The 18134-nt window shown below is 40.5% G+C and overlaps 1 protein-coding gene across 1 annotated transcript in view; it reads right to left on the bottom strand.

The window, feature by feature from the left end:
* The window catches only part of LOC147725418 (uncharacterized), a 301666-nt gene that overhangs the window by 147448 nt on the left and 136084 nt on the right, over window positions 1–18134 (bottom strand). The window contains exon 3 of the mRNA XM_086964528.1: window positions 17103–17177. Within this exon, the coding sequence (XP_086820654.1) occupies window positions 17103–17177 (75 nt within the window). The remainder of the gene's footprint in view (window positions 1–17102; window positions 17178–18134) is intronic.

The following is an 18134-nucleotide window of genomic DNA, read 5'->3' as shown; positions in this document are numbered from 1 at the left end:
ACAGACCAGTAAGGTGACAGGGAAGGGCTACAGAATTCTGAGAATGTTGTGGAAAACTCTGGACGTTCTTCCTACTCCGGATAGAAAAACCCTGGTCCACGCCTTGGTAACATCTCAACTGGACTATGGAAATGCCCTTTTCTTAGGAGTAACTAAAAAATGTCTTCATAGGCTACAATGCATCCAGAACACGGATTCCCACCTAGTTCTAAAGCTGCCCAAGAGAGCTTCTATGGGGAAGGCTCTCGAAGACCTGCACTGGATGATGGTTGCAAAAAGAGTCCTTTTAAAAGCTTTATGCATTAGCCACTGTATCTTCCAGGGCAAAGGGCCGAGCTATCTGCTTGGCTTACTCATGTCTTATAATCCCACATGCCATCTCAGATCAACCGGGATCTATCTGGTCAGAGTCCCTAAAGGAAAAAAAGATAGAATAGGCGAGCGATCTTTCAGCTATTTGGCAGCCAAAAATTGGAATGCTATTCCTATTTCTCTCAGCTCGGAATCTTCGGAGGCTCTCTTCCAGAAAAAAAAGGACCGCTACTTGTCATTGATGTGGGTGGATTGGGCATTGAAAGAGGGAATATAGAACTCAAGATATACCACAAGTAGTACACAAAACAAAATACAATGGGACAATTCTGTATTTGGGGCAATATTTGAAAAAGAACATACAATTCTTGACCCCAGTAATACACCACAATATGAGAAATAAAGTGCCATATAACCTGAGTTATTCACAGAAAAACCATGACCATCAATGATAATTTGGCAGCCCTGACAATGATGGCGCTTGAGAGGGGAGTAGGATTGCTTACTTAGAGCAGTCTTAGAGGTTGATCAATATTGCCCATATATTGATGGAGAAGTCAATGGTCATCCCATTTGATTTTTTAACTGATACAGGGGCTATCCATTCTAAAGTTCAGTCTGTGGAAGTCCAAACCTATCCCTCTCGAGAAAATAGGGATTAGTAACAGACAAATTGTAAATCATATGTTAGTGGGTGTGCCAGTCAGGATAGGACAGAGGCACAATAAACATCTGTTTTTTCTATGTGATTCAAGTCCAATGAACTTGTTTGGAAGGGATCTTCTTCCAAAATGAACTGTGTTATCTACTTTGGAGTAGAAACACAGGATGAGGATTCACTTTTTAAAATCATCACAGAATATTCCAAAGTTGATATGTACCCAGATTTTAGAAAAAAAAATCTCCCTCCTGATTTCAGACTCACAGTTAGAGAAAAAGTCTGGGATTTTTCCGTAACAGAAATAGGATTAATTAAAATACCAGAGCCAACAAAGAAAAAGATAAAAACAGATGCAATATTTCATAGAAATAGATTTTTAAAAGAGGCAGAAGAAGGATTTAAACCTGCAATAGAGAAAATTAATGATCAGGTAATCCTTGTAGAGGTTGTTAGCAGTTTTTGCAATTCTCCTGTTATGGAAATTAATAAACTGAGAGGAAAATGGAGACTTAAACGAAACCTTTGAAAGATTAAAAAAGAATTGTGGTTCCTTATTGTTCTGTGTTACCAAATCCATCGGTATTCTTATTCCAAGATCCAGCCGAGGCAGGATGGTAGACAGTCACTGACTTGTGCTAAGCATTCTTTTTTATATCATTGCATGAGGATTCACAGTTCCTCCATGAATTTCAATTTTTTGAGTAAATTATTTATGTGTTGTGGAATCCTACAATGATATAAGGAGAGTCCTTTGATTTTCTCCCATATTTTAAAAAACAGTTTGGAAGGTTGGGCATTGCTATATAGTATATAGATGAACTTTCATTGGCATCTAAGTCAAAATAGGATTGTAAACTGAATACTATTGCATCCTTTCTGAAGTTGAATCCCTGGACCACCCAAAGGGAGATTTGGATGTTTCTGGGAATAGTAGGTTAATGTTGACAATGGATTCCAACTTTTTCCCAGTTAGAAAAATCTTTAGCAAGGTTAACAGTTGTATGTGATTTCATAGAAAAACAACTTAATGAAATACAATTACTGATAAAAATTGTAATTTACCAATTTAATAGAAATTTTCTGGATGAATGGTATTCATTTCTTTTTTTTTTTTTCAAATTTGGCTTCCGGATACTTAGGGGCAGATTTACAATAAGTGGAGCATCCCTGCATATTAGCAGGGATGCGCCACTTATTGTGCGCAACAGCTCCGCCACCATTGGTGCGCCGGATTTACACCACCCCCTTTTCTGAATCGGATTTACAATGCAGCGCACCATGGGGAAAAAACAGCACAGATGTGTTATGCATCTGTGCCGTAAAGGCGGCGCATTGCTGGAGTTGCGTCGCAAGCGCAACGCAGCTCCAGCAATACACTGGGGGGCCCTATCTGTCCACTGCTACATCAATCCTTACACCTGCTTCAAGGCAGGTGCAGGGTTTTGACGCAGCATGGGCACAAAAGTGACTGAGTGAAATCTTGTACATTTCACTCAGCCACTTTTAGGAGGCCTTCCTGTGCCAGAACGCCCCCCACACGCACGACCGCCTCCTTCTGGCTCAGGGCTTTACAACGTGACGCATCTCTCAGATGCTCCACGTTGTAAAAACCCCGCACCATGCCGCACCTGCGCCGCTGCTGCGTCACAAAAGTGATGCAACGGCGGCATAAAAGGGGTGCAAGGGGCTTGTAAGTCAGCCCCTTAGTTTTTAAGGTGTAAATAAAGTGGTTGCAGGTCTTCCAGATAAAATGTTGTCAAACTTATTTTTTTCAAATCTTTATGTCAGTGGACATTATTTCTGATGTATATATTTCACATTATCAAGCAATTACTTTGGATGCTTTTAATTCACTGATCCCATACCAATCCTAAACACCATCTATCTCTGCCCACTAAAAATGCCCCGACCCATAAAATACACCCATCTTTGACTCCTAAGCTCCACATCCCTGAACTCGTGAAGTCTTTTTCACTACTAAAATCTACCTAGCTCCTAATCTAAAACCCCTCACTACCACCCACCTCCACCCATTCCTGAACTGTAAAAACCCTTTCCTGCATTTAAACCCCACACATCCCAGATCCCGTAAAAACCTGCACTACCCCTAATCACCACTCATATCTGAACCCTAAAAGAAGGCTACACAACCCCAGAAACACACCCATTTATGACCACGAGAAAACCCTCACCACCACTGAGCCCCAGCATCCCTGAACCTTAAAAACGTTTTCTACATGTTAACTATACCTATCGTTAAACCCTTAAACCACCCTAAACTCCACCCATTCGGGAACACTAAAAATCCTTCAACACCCAAAAATGCAACCCATCACTTAACCCTAAAACACTCTCAAGTTCTAAACTCTATCCATCCATAAAACCTAAAAACCCTCGACACCCATCCCAAACCCTAAAAACCCTCATCACCCATAATCTTCTCTCATCCATGAACCTAAAAAAACCTCCCCTACCAAAACTCAACCCATGTCTAAGCCCTAAAAACCCTTGCCACTTATAAACTCCACTGTTAGACCTGTCATCCTTAGGGTGGTCTTCTAACAAACTTTTTACCAGCTTCCCTCTCCCCTAAACATGTTAACATTGGTGTATACACTATTAGCATGTTTAATTTGCTTATAAACCCCATGTAAGGTGATATACTATATACCCAGGGCCTGTAACCGATATGCTAATAATGGCACTGTAGGACGTATTGACCCACCCACACAAGTAGTCTTTCAAACCTTTCTCAAGCTTGCCATTGCAGTGCCTGGGTGTGCTGCTTACTGCCACTTCTACTTGGCATGTAAAACTACTTACCAAGCCTTATACTCCCCTTTTATTACACACAGATCACCCCTAAGGAAGGCCTATGGTATCCCTATGGGGACATGTACCTTTATGTTTTGCATGTCCCGATAGTGACAAACAGACCATTTGATGTTCACTGCTGTGCGACCAACCCCCTCTGATATGTTAACATTAGAGATTCCTTAATACACTTTAAACTTGTAATTCCTGATTATAAAGGATATCATATTTGATATCTTTGGAAAGCTATTGATAAATACTCTACTGGTAAAGTTGGATTTAACAATATTATTTGGTAAATGCCACTTTCATAACCTCCAAACAAACATCCAGCAACAAAGCAGATGTGCAGCCATGCCCATCCCTTGCCAGCAGTCCATAACTAAGGAAGAAAACAAATACTGACGTCCAAAAGAGGTAGTAGGATTCCAATACCTGTGACATTCAGTGCGATCATGGATGAAACAAGTTGATAACTAAGGAAGTGGTCAAACTATTGGGTAGGCTTTTTTTAAAGTTTATTTATTTATTTTATTTTGAAAGTTTTATAGAGTGCAAACAAGACCCTTACGGATATCAGAGAGCTTTACAATAGATGAGATTAATTATATAGTACAAAAAAGCAGGTAAATCAAATAAACATAACATCTTGAGCAACATAAAGCAAAGCAATAAGGTTCGAAAACATGCGAGTCCGGGTGTGCCACGCCAATGTCATTGTGTTCTTTGAAGTAATGGAAGCGAGTTGATGTCAGCTACGAGTCCTGAAGAGAACCTCAAAATAATAATGGTTCAAAACAGGTTGACGCACATTCAGCCAATGAGTGCACAATAATATTGAGTGTTGGGACCTATGGTAGATAGCACTAAATATCACTCCTTTATTTCTAATCAGCTTAGCACCGTGAGGCTGATAATCCCAGTATGGAGGAGCTTACATTCATGTGGTAGATGATGACAAAGACTATTTCCACTTAGGCATTAAATTTGTAACTTTCTTACTTGTTCTTCATAAGGTATATGATGTTTTGTAATGTACATGATTGAATTTGTTTTTTGTGGCGTGGGAGATATGCTTTCTAATGCATAGTTGTGATAAGTTAATTTTTTTAAGTGTTTAATGCAATGTGAAACATTGAAATAACTTTTGCTATGGCTCAAGTATGAAAAAATCTATGGCGATCACTGCTATTAAGTACAGTGGGTGCAAAAAAAACCAAAGGTGTGTAGTAATAAGGTCAGTACTAGCGATTGGAATGGTGTTTTGTATGTTGAGTGGCCTAGCCTTACTGACTGTTTCAATCAATCAATGACCGAATCCTACTCATGGACCCCTAAACCCAGTTCTGTTCTTTCAGGACGAATTGTGTATTGTGAGTAATACTGCAAAACTACAACTGTAACACAAAGCTTATTATCTCTTTTCCTTCCTCCTAGGAAATATACCAGCAGGGTATGGAGAGATACCTTGCTGTGGAAGAAGAAGTAACGTACAAATCAATCTCAATAGTAACTGAAAACTATGAACAAATGACTCACCTGTAACCAGACCAATTGCATTCAACTGCATTCAAACTGTATTTACCTGCATTATTCCTACAAAGTATATTTCTACTACCTGTACCAGGCCTGGATTAGATCTAGAAAATAAAATATAGCTAAATAATATTTTTATACAAATTAGTGTGAGTTCAAGTTTTTGAGTGTGTGACATCATTTCCTGCCTGAGTCTGTACAACAAATGCTTAGCACTACCCTCTGATAAAGCCTTACTGTTCGCCCACACTACCACAAATAGAGAGTAAGGAATTATCCACTTTTACCTCTGCCTACCTTCAATCAATCAATCAGGGTTTTGTAGAGTTCACTAATCACCCATAAGGGTCTCAAGGTGCTGGGGAAGGAGGTGTGAGCAGCTCTTTTGGGGTCTTTCGAAGAGCCAGGGCATGAGGTCCTTTTTAAATTGGTGCAGTGTCAGGCTTCGTTGGAGTTGCAGGGGGAGTTTGTTTGGGGTCTTGGCTGTGAGGTAGGAGAAGGACCTTCCACCGGCTCTGGTCCTGTAGACACCAGGGACAGTGGCTAGGCCAACTTCAGCTGAGTGGAGGTTTTTCTTGAGGGCGTGGAAGGAGATTCGGTCATTGAGGTATTGGGGTCAAGTGTTGTGGAGTGTGTGTGAGCAGTTTGAAGGTTATTCTTCTTTCGTCGGGGAGCCAGTGGAGGTTGCAGAGGTGTTGGGTGATGCTGTCATTTCGTGGGATGTCGAGGATAAGTCTGGATGTGGCATTCTGGATGGTCTGGAGTTTGTGGAGGAGTTTTTTGCTGATTCCGATGTAGAGAGCATTTCCGTAGTCCAGTCTGCTGGTGATGAGTATGTTGGTGACTTTTTCCTGGAGTCGGAGGGTATCCACTTGAATGTCTTGCGAAGTATGCAGAGGGTGTTGAAGCATGCGGAGAATTCGGCGTTGATTTGGTGATTCATGGTGAGTGAAGAGTCGAGTATGATGCCGAGGTTGCGTACATGGTCCATTGGGGTGGTTGTGCTTCCAAGGGCGAGGGCGCCACCAGGTGTTGCCCCATGGGGAGGGGGTGGAGCCAAGTACGAGAACATCTGTTTTCTCTGAGTTGAGCTTCACGCAGCTGTTGCTCATCCAAGTCACGTCTGCTTTCATCCCTTCTTGGAAATTGCACCTAGTGGTGTTGGGTTCCTTGGTGAGGGAAATGATGAGCTGGGTGTCATCGGCATCGGAGACGATGTTGAGTCTGTGGTTTTCGACAATGGTTGTGAGGGGGCCATGTAGATGTTGAAGAGTGTGAGGCTGAGGGAGGATCCTTGGGGTACTCTACAGCTGATCTCTGTCAGTTCTGAGCGGAAGGCGGGAGTCTTATTCTCACTTCAAGTAACACACTAAGTTAGGAAAAGAAATATAACATACTCCATTTAGTGTAATCTGCTTGCGGACCAATGAATGACCTGAGGAAGCTCCACAATCACATAGACTAACAAAGGCCTCTTTTGTGCTGTGCATTCTTCTTTACTACAAAGGAAAAAAACAAGGCTTATGTAAAAAATGTGTACCCATCACTTCATATCTGCCTCCTTAAAAATGCCAAAGACATGATGTGATATGAAATGTGGAAATCAGAAGAGAACTGAAACCATGGTTCACTCAATTTCAGACGGAATTTCAGCAACCAAAAAGTGGACTTTTACTAAATGTTTGATATTAAGCATATTGTAGGTCGCTTCTTTTGTAGCCAATATTAATTGCATACATGTCAAAATAAAAGACAAAAATAACTCAGTTGTATTCACATAATTCAGTGGCCTCCTATTTGAATTTAAAACCTGTAAAGTCCAACAGTGTTCTCAATACTGAATACAGATTAACAATATTATTTAATTAATAAATAAGAATTGACAATTTAGTAATGCCATTATTGACAACAGCCAGAGCTTTCCCTAAATTGTCTTTATAAATTTGTCTCAAACGTTCAGCTGCTTCTTATTGAAAGATTTTCTAAATGTCATTATAACTCGCATATATTAAACATTTAAAATGAGGAGACCTCGGACCCAATAAACAATCTTGCAAATCCATATTTTATGAAACGAGGGACAGGTGATATTTAACTGCTGACAATGTTGAGTGTTCCAACCATTACTGGCATAGTTTACCCACGTGGAATGTGGTAAGAACCCCTAAGAGTAGAATAGAATAGAAAATAATAGAATAGAAGTAGCATTTATAAAGCGCATGGCTACCCATGGGCATCCCAGCACTAGAAGTAAAAAGGGGCCTGTGAAGCTTATCTGGGGAAGAGCCAGGTCTTCAGCAGCTTGCGAAAAATCAGGTGATTAGTTTCTTTCTGTAGCTGGAGAGGAAGAGAATTCCAAAACTTGGCGGCATTATAGGAAAAAAGCAGACCTCCGCTTCTGGCTCTTCTAATCCTTGGTACAAAGGCCAGATGCAGTTCATCCGATCTTAAAGGTCTATTAGCTTGATAGGATTTGACTAAAGGGGAAATAATCTCTGGTCCAAGAGTAATGACTGAATATACCAGGGGTGAGGCCTGTTTGCTTTAAACCCTGTTGAAGAGTTTAAAAATTTAGCATCACTGCCATTGGTATCAATTGGCCATAATAACCCCCCATCTGAACCAGAAAGTGAAGAATTGTATGTCCCATTCTGCATCTTTCCATTAAAGCTTTTCTTCTGTCAAATAAATGCACTGTTGCCAGTTATCAAACCATTTAATAGAGGGAATGGTTGGCACATTTTCATTTTTTACAGCCCAAATCCAGGGCAAGTTCGTTAAGCTGTTTTGTTAAAAATCATTTGTCAAGGAATTAGACATGCCCTAAATCAAGCATCAGTGCCTTGGACTGCCACTGATGAGTTCCCCAAAGAGATTTGAGTTCAATGTTATTTTTCCATTGCTCATAACCCTGTAGGTACAGGTATGCAATAAACGAGTCAGAATAATTCAGCTTTGTTTGTATGGGCATGTTCTTCTTCGGTAGAACAAGTGTAAGGCAATAATAAAAGGAAATCAGGTCAGTAGGAATATGACCGGGAATGTAAAAGAATGTTTTCAAATATGCATTTAAACTACCTACGGGAAGTGTCCTACAGTGTTCCCACTGTGTTTCAGTAAAAATAGCATGTGAAATACTAGCTCTGTGTAAATAATGATGTGCATAACGATGGTAACAGAACATTTCACTAAAATGTACAGAATTCAAATACAATTCCTCATTTTCAAATACAGCGTGTGATTCTATTTCAGATAGCATATAAGTAGCAGTCCTAACATCCCATTCATAAGAAATGGAAACTGGGGTAATAATGCCATCCATATCATATGGAATTTGCAATTTCTCTGTGGGAACAAATATATAACAGGGAACTTTATCCCATATAATACCATCATGGGCAGTGAATGCAGTAATGTTTGCAAGGGAAAAGTCTCTAAGGACCTTATGTGAAGAAGAATGGGGAATAATGACTTCTGCTACTAGTTCTGGAGATGTACTACCCTGGAGATAGTGTCCATTTAATAGCAACAAGAAAATTGTAACAAAACCAATCCAGAGGAGAAAAAAAACAGGGAAACAGGAATCCAGCAGTACAACCAAGGAAGAATCAGATACGTCTGTTTCAACCAAAGAAATAGTTTATGCACACCACGCTAGGGGGTATGTGAAGAGTCTGATTTTTTTTTTATAATGATGAAATAGCCAGAAGAAGTCTGAAATAAAACAGTGACCTGAGCATGTGAAGTTGATGGGGCAGATGCCTTCTAAGTCGGTTGGTATTAAACAACTTCATTGCAAGGAGTAGAAGTAGAAAACGGCAAACACACATCAGAAACACAGCCTGTATTTAGATCATCAATGGGAAGAACCAAAGGTTCGGCAGCAGAAGACCCAATCTGAGGAAAAGCAAGATTAGGAATACTTACTGCTTGTAGTGGGATCTCCTGCAGGGGATGAAGAGGCGACAAGGAACCACCCAGAAAACCGTATAACCTACTCTGGAGGACTGGCCACATGGAGTTCCTTAATCATATCACTTAAAACTTGTCATTTTTGTTTACAACCCGCAAGCGATGGAAAAATCACAGTTCGAGTACTAGGGACAGCAAGATCAGGCACTGGTGCGCAATAGGACAGGCCAAGCTCTTTTTTATCTGCAATATTCACTGAGACTAGACCCCCAACTTTAAGAATCAAGCTAGAAACTGCTGGTTGTACCTTCACTCCATCAGTGGCAGACTGTTTGCAACTTAAATTTAAGTGTTCATTCTATAAGTCTTGTAATTCCTGTAAAAACAGTGAAACATTCATTGATGACAAAGGATGCATCACTATGCTGCTGTGCCAGAGTTATCAAGACCTAGAACAAATATTGCAACCCCAAAAAGATTTTCTTATGGAGTTTGACCACTCAAAATTGGTCTAGGCAGATTATTTCAAGCTCTCTGAACACCATACAGGTGATGGTTCATCTACGATCCAAACCTAATACTCTTGCTGTTAAGCACTGCTTTAAGTCACAGTTCTTTTGTTTCACTATCAAATTTCCCTTAGGGTGTTAGGAGGCAGAATAATGCACAGTAACACCTAGGGTGCCCATAGTGTCCTGGCTGTATGCTAGAGGCGAAAGCCAGGACCTGGTTTGAGTGGAATGCTGCCACTGCACATGTGTCGATAAAGACTTCCAAATGTTTAACAACTGTTCGAGCATCAGCTGATCACTGTGGCCCCACCCACAGAAATTGAGAATAAGAATAAACAGCCTTTAAAATATATTTAAAGGCACCATCTGTAAGCAGCGGCGTACAATGATCTAAATAGACAAAATTTAATAGCTTAATTAAAACTAAAAGTAGTGTCCGTGGTGGGCAAGCAGCAGTTGAACCATTCAACTCTAGATAAGCATCACAACAAAGAACACATTTTTTGATCTGTTGATAAACTCCCTGCCTTCAGTATCGTTTCTGTAATAAAGAAACTGTAGCCGCCACACCTGCATGAAGAGACACAATCCCTCATGAGCTGTTATTATTAACTCTAACCTGTGGTCCCGGTTGAGCTTGATTCGGTTGCCCACCCCAGGAATGCTGGCAAAGTGAACATTTTGAGGACTGACTAAATTGGATTTTGTAGCTGGATAGCCTTTGGGTAAGAGTTTGCCATTCGCTGAAGCAGTGGCAGCAGCCATTATGTCATCATCTATCCTTACATGTGAACGAGTAAGCACAGCCACATATACAGTCTGAGCAAACACCTTAGCAGGTTCAACAGCTAATGAAGTCCCTTCAATGTGTATTCAACATGTTGATTGCTCAAAATATGAATCACATGAGCCCACGGCAAAGCCTCTTTTAGAGCCACAACCTTCCCCCAAAGACGTTTATACTTTATAGAATTTCCTTTAGAATCTCTGAATCCATTTAAGCACCAACAAGGCAAATAATCATTAGGTGTGGCAAACTCTGAATCCATATCTGCAATGACAGAACCAAAGCTTTCAAGTCAGCCAGCTGAGAGGTACAGTTATTTAAAGGTTGTATATATATTTTGTGTGTCTTTCATGACACCTTTACCTGCAGCACATGCAGCCAAGTACTTGTGCTTAGTACCAACATCGGGCTGGGCTGAACCATCCATATAACTTATAAAAGCATGCTGATCTAGAGACGAAATCTCACTAGAAATTGGGTACCCTTGTTTATACTGGAGACATTCCTTTGTTCTCAAATTAGAGTAAAAAATTTAATCAACATCAACTGTTAAGGAAGAGGCCCACTGGATCATCCACAATGCAAGGCTTTCACTTTTGGGATTCTGGCCTTGGTGACAGCCTCTAAGGCCAGAACAGGAGGCACTACAATTATACATTTCCCTTAGGTCAATGGACGTTCCTTCAAGGCAGCTGTCTGAACTACAGTACAAAAGTTTCTATTGATGCAAAATGCATTCCTGTATTGGAACGTAAATGTGATTTATAATCAATCAGCACGGTTTCCCCTTATTTCCTTTATTAAATTAAACATATGTGTAACCACTAGAACCTGCAATTAATGGGGGCACTACACTAGGGAAGTTAAAACGAGTATGTAAGTGTTTAGATTCAAGCATGTCTGCCTATAAAATCTGAAGAATTTTAGTATGTTTAGAAGTCCAACGGTTATTAGAAACCTATTGTGCATAATAATGTATGTATGTTGTACCAAAATTTAGAAATCCTAAAAACAATAGTACCTTTTTTAATGTATTTGGTAGTTGTAATAAAGCACATTTTATTTTGTGTCTTTTTTATTTTGTGTCTTTTATAGAGCGCGCAGCTACCCCAAGGGGGTGTCCCGGCGCTATGTGATTGCGGATCTCAAGAAGGGACCAGAGATGGGCGATTAACGGCAGAACAGGAAGGTTTTCAGAGCGCGGCTAAATTCTTGTTCAGTCTTGCTCATGCGTAGTTTAAGAGGCAGCCTATTCCACCGCTGGGCCGCACCTAGTTCAAAGGTTCTTCCTCCAGAGCTAGATTTTTTGAATCCCGGAATGACCAATAGGCCTTTGGAATTGGAGCGTAGAGAGCGTGAATTACAGTAAGGATGAAGAATTGATCTGAGGTGGGCAGATCCGTTACCCTGAGTGGAGCGATAGGCGAGTGTCATTACCTTGAACTCGATACGTTTGCTCATGGGGAGCCAATGCAAGAAATGAAGGTAGGAGGAAATGGGGTGTCTCCAAGGGAGACCACCTATCAATCGAGCAGCGGCATTTTGTGCGGTTTGAAGTTTGTGACAGAGGCCAGCTAACAGTCCTATGTAAAGTCCATTAGCGTAGTCCAGTCCATTTCTTGAAAAAATGTGGTGACAGGTTTTTGCCTTCATTCAATAATTAATGTCCTTAGCACAGGACACTGAGAAAGGCAATTTTAGAATTTGAAAAATGTAAATTATGTCCATGGTCAGCCAATTCCAGAATTATACGATCCACTCTTGCCAAATGTGCGTTTAAATCATCGACTGTAATGGAAATATCATCAACATAAGACAATTCTTTTGAGTCAATTTCTTGTAAAATTGACATCACTCGGGTTGCAAACACACCCATGTGGGAACCTACAGAATAGTTGTTGGGCACCTAGCACCAAGAACACAGTGAAAGTGCAACCTTCAGGTGCTATATTTTGACAGAAAAAAACAGTTTGATGGGAGCACACTGCATCACCTCATAGCACAGTTCGCCCATTAGCATCCTGCTAAATGCAGTTCAGTTTAAATGCTTACTTGAATTTATGTTGAAGTGTTTCACCAAAGCTGGTGCAGGTCAGTGCTGTTAACATCTGGACTATTGTGTTTCTGGATATTATCCTTCAATCCTTTATCAGTAGAGATAAGAACGAAGTTCATCTGGGGTTGCTGAGAAAGCTGCCACAATCCTCTCAGGTCTCTGAACCTCTCCCTGGTACACAGGTGCATCTCCAAGAGCTCTTAAGCTCAGTGGCTCAAGGTAACTTTTTTCAACAGAAGGGGGATGGGAAAACAGAGGGGGGATGGGAGCACACTGCTTCACCTCCCAGCACAGTTTACCCCTTAGCATCATGGTAAATACAGTTCAGTTTAAATGCTTACTTGAATTTTTGTTGAAGTGTTTTACCAAAGTTGGTGTAGGTTAGTGCTGTTAATCTCCAGACACATATGTTTCTGGATATTATCCTTCAATCCTTCATCAGTAGAGACAAAAACGAAATTCATCTGGGATTGCTTAGAAAGCTGCCACAATCCTCTCAGGTCTCTTTACCTCTCCCTGAAATCATATGTGAGCCTTTGCAAGGCGCCGCAATTGGAACGCCAATGCACATTCCTGCACAGCATAAACTGTAAAGTCCATGCCATGCAGGAACAGGGGGAAGCAGAGAGACAGGGAGGGCACCATCATGTGCCCCTCTGCATGATCCCCCGTGCACAAAGGCCCCAGGGGGCCCTGTAGAGCCCCCTTAATGTTCTCACCACCACACTTTTCATGGCAGGTTCACTGCCATAAAAACTGTAGCAGTGAGGAAACTCAAAATATGCTGCATGGGCACTGCCAAGCATACCGCGGGCCTCACACAACTGCACCACCCTTGAAAAGATCTTCATGCGGTCTGCCCGCCCACCTCGGGCTAGACTGTTCCCATTGCAGGGTCAAGACTGATTTGCATATGGAAGGGTCCAAACTGGAATGGCATGGTGAACAAAATAATGATGGATTTAGGCTGAGATCTCTGTACTGGGGTGAATGTATGACATTGTTCTGCATTCAGTCCATCAATCATTCTTTCTGTATTTGTCACCTCATAGTAAGGTGGTCAGACCACTGGTGCAGCAGTGCCCACACCGTCACCACGGCTACTGAGGTCCATAGGACCGTCGTAATCAGCCCCTAAGTTTACTCATATCATCAGTAAATGTTGGTTTGGCTAGCTCACAGTACCAAATGTAAACTCCTAAACCTCCAGAGTTTTAGATGCTTGTCAGTAACATCAAATGTGACCACTCTGATTCTCAAGGATTTCGTGGAAACAGATCTAACCCTTTTGTTTGTCACTTTTGCCTGCCCAAAGTATTACAAAGAAAATAGGCAATAAAACATATTCAAATGTTTATTGAAAAGGTCTAATCCTTATACATAAACTATATACTGTGATTATTAGGCAGCTGAAGTACATCATTGTGCTAAGCATTATTAGTATGGTCTAAAACAGAATCTATTCAAGCATGTTCATTGCTTCTAATGGTACACCTATCTATCAATACTACTTCTACTCTAATGAGAGCATAATGGACACATCCTTCTGCCAGACCTGGTTGAAATGATCTAACCCCATACCTTGGCGTAATGCCTCAGGAAGCCGGCCTCATTGCATTAAAAAATGCACACTATCTGAGTGTGCAAGCAAGCACACACTTTGCTTGTGAAACAATCTTGCTTCTTAGGATGAATGTTGGGTCCTGCAGAGCTGAATCTCATTCACAACCCCCTCAGCATTAATGATAACTCTGGTATGAAGTGACTCTCGGAAGAAATAATAAAACAATTGTCGTATCACATTCTGCTAGAAACACAGAATAACAATGTTACTTAGTCTGGGGGTAAAGAGTTATCTCCTATGAGCACATAATAAAGCAAGAACATTGTGTTCTTATTTGTGTGTTCTTTGAATTAATAGTGTATACTATAGAACAACGTCTACTAAAAATGAATGCAAACATGCCAAGTTCTCATGTTAGTGAAAAACATTTGCAAACCACCATCAAAAACAGATGCTAAGTTAAAAAGGAAAGCCTAAACTAAAATGGAGACCACATATAATCCAAATATCAGCATCAAGTCATGCCCTTCCGATTCTGCAATGCCACTGCAGTAGTCCAGTATTTCGTGGAAGCTGCCCTATGAGGTTACCTAGATATCTTTTGCATTGTTTATTTAGACAATATTTTGATGTATTCAAATTTCATACAGTAACATGTTAGTCGTGTAAAGGGGGCCCTGAAAAGGCTGAAAAAGCTCTATCTAGTTGGAAAACTGGCAAAGTACTTGTTCCACCAAAGATAGAGTTCGAATGGTATGTTATCAGCCCAAAGTAATATGAATATACGACCAGAACGTGCTATCAATAACTCAGTGCCCTTCCCCATCCATAGTAATGCTTTCCAAAGGTTTTTAGGATTCACAAATTTTGTCAGTGGTTCATTCACGATTTCTCAGCCATAATTCAACCAATGACTCAGGTTTTGAGAAAGAGAGTAGCTTCTAAATGAAATCAGGAAGCTGAAATATCTTTTATTAAGCTAAAGGAGCACATTTACACCAATGTAAATGTGTCCTTACTTTTAGAAACTGATGCCTCACATTTCTCCATAAGTGGGGTTTAATCCCAGAAGCATCTAGAAACATGCTAGGTCCACCCCGTGGTGTATTACTCTTGCAAATATATGCCATGGAACTAAACCATCTGCATTTCATACTAAGAACTATTGGCCACAGAGCAAGCCTTTGAGGAATGGCACCACTAATGAATAGGAGCCAGGCAAACTATCAAACATTATTAAGATCCCTGGAATCTTCTATTCCTGAAATCAGCAAATGCTTTAACATCAACACCATATAATGGCAAGGCAGATGCCTTATCAAGATCTCAGGCCCCAACAGAAAAGAACTTAGGTGACCCCGAAGTTGAACCAACATTGGTCTTACAAAATAAGGATAAGGAACCATAGAGTTTGGTCATGCTAGAAAAGTAGAACGATTTCTTATTTATTCTATGAACAAATATACAGAGTATGACAATATAAACTTGGCTGCAGGAAGAACTTAATGGAGCTAAGATAGGAAGCTTGCTTTACCAAGAAAGCATGTTATACATTCTACTCCCCTCAGTTTACATGGAATTCGGAGGTGATAATCACAGGTTGAAGGACTCAGTTTACATCCCACTTCTGGAAAAAAGTGTGTAAGATTTTAAAAATTGACGCTCAGTTGTCCACAAGTTACCATCCAGGAACAGATGAGCTAACCAAATGGCTAACTCAAGCATTAGAACAATATTTATAATTCTTAGCAATTGAATAGGGCGAAGACTGGTGCAGAAAACTCTGGATGCTAAGATGTGTATAATAATAACTCCGAACCTTTGGCTACTCCTCATTCTTTTATCTTGATGGTTGTTACCCTAATATTCCCCCTTTTGGATGGCCATAGATATCCTCACTACCTTCAGGACAAACACATCATAAACATATTTATGATATTTTGAAAAAGGCCAGAGGACATCTTAAAGAAGCAAGGGCCAAGCCCAAAAAAATACTGCCAAAATGCATTCTAGAGTGCCAACATACAAACTAGGAGATTGAGCTTGGTTAGCAACCAAACATTTAACCTAATGTGGAAATCAAAAAATGAAACAAGATCCTGTGACCTTTTACCCTAAGTGAGAATAAAAATCCAGCATTTAAACTAAAACTACCCACTACACTGCACATTCATCCACTGTTTTACGTTTCATTTCTCAAATTGGTCTATGAAGAGACCTGTTTGGCAAACCCACATTACCTGTTAAAGTTGATGGAAACAAAGAATATGAATTGAAGCAAATTTTAGGTTCCAAAAGAGTGTGAGGTCAGATATACTACTTAATTCACTGGAAGGGATTTGAATCAGAGAGTGGACACTGGAAACCAGTTTGCCATCTCCATGCCACTCAATTCTTTAAAAGATTTCACCAGCAAAGCCTTGACAAGCAGGAAAACTACCAAGATGGAAGTCATTGATGGAGTGCGGTCACGATCCCTCAAACAATATGCACCATAAACAAAACCTTTGGCCAAAGGAAACAAAACTATTCCCCCAAAGTATGCACCCACCCAAATTTGACATTAAAAGCTGGGACACGGAGAAGGTGCTTACTGTACAATTTTGACACACAGAATATTTGGAGGCAAAGTTTCCCTTACATAAAACATAAAATAGAACTCACCACTAGCAGGTATGTAAATTGAGCTTAAAATGTTTTAAAGGACAACAACCAATGCTGCAAAAAGCACACATGTGGGCTGGTCACCAGAAGCAGACCTAATAGGTATTATACTTGATATAAGAGCCCTTATGGAAGAACATTTTGTTCAAGGTTGCAATAGATCATGAAATCTAAGTGGCTATTTTGGAAACCGGATGATGTCTAAGCCACGCTGAAGTCACCACCCTTAATTAGCATTTAACATTGCTGAAGCAAGTTGCCACCGTGAGCAAGCCTGAACTTACCAGCGACACGGTCCTGATTACAGGTCGATGATCCAACGTCTGCCTCCTGCAAGCATCTTTTTCCATCTTGAGTAACTTGAAAGAAAAGAAGAGAACAGAAACATAAGACAAATACTAACTCAGTTTCTTCAATTTCTTCAATTCATGAAAGCAAGTGCATAGTATGTATAAAAATTCAACTGCTTTTTCTGAAGACATTGCCAAGTATGAACAATTCCTGATACAGGGTTCCTGATACCTCCCCACAGTCATGATGCTTGTACTGATGGTTTTTATGTTTTCATGGGTGTGCCCACTAGAGGTTTTTTTTCTGTGATGCTTCCCCGTTATGGATTTTAAATGGGGTGCCTGCCTTTTTAGGTCGAGTCTGGGCAGCGCATGCGCTACTCTGCGAGGCATGCTGTATTCAGGTAGGGAATTGAAGCTGCGTCGACTCTCCACCCATATTTTTTATTGGAAGATGTCATTGTCCACTGTAAACTGTGGCTGTTCATCAGTCAAAAGGCTTAGTAGTCCCTCCTTAGTAGTGCCTTGTCTCATTTTGTAACCTCTCACGGCGACACCACCCTGTTACATGTGTTGTTACTCAGTGGGCTTTAATCACAGCCTCCGGGCACTATTTTCTCAAATATCTTGGCAGGACACACTTTCTTCTAATGTTTTTTTAAAAACATTATAGCATGGGCGCTGGCATTTGCCGTGCAATAGGTCTAGCGTTTGCGAGAGTTTAAGCTATTGGCATTGTTAAAGACAATGCCTTTTATTTATGTGTTGTTTTTCAAACAGATTAAATAAAAGGCATTATCATTTACTATTCCTTTTTTTAAAAATCTGTTTGAAAAACAGCACATAAATAAAAGGCATTGTCATTTACAATGGCAATAGCTCAAACTCTAGTAAATGACTTACTGCATTGCAAATGCTTGTTTAAGACTTTGGTGAGGTGTTTTCCCATTCATATGTTTATGGGTTATGACATACTGACTGGACCCCTCCCCGATGTTGAGATCATATGTGCTCCATGGTGCTGGC

Source organism: Lissotriton vulgaris, chromosome 3_2, assembly GCF_964263255.1.
Source record: "Lissotriton vulgaris chromosome 3_2, aLisVul1.2, whole genome shotgun sequence".
In the NCBI taxonomy this organism is placed as follows: domain Eukaryota; kingdom Metazoa; phylum Chordata; class Amphibia; order Caudata; family Salamandridae; genus Lissotriton; species Lissotriton vulgaris.
The sequence above is the reverse complement of the archived record's forward strand: the minus strand, read 5'-3'. Positions and strand labels throughout refer to the sequence as shown.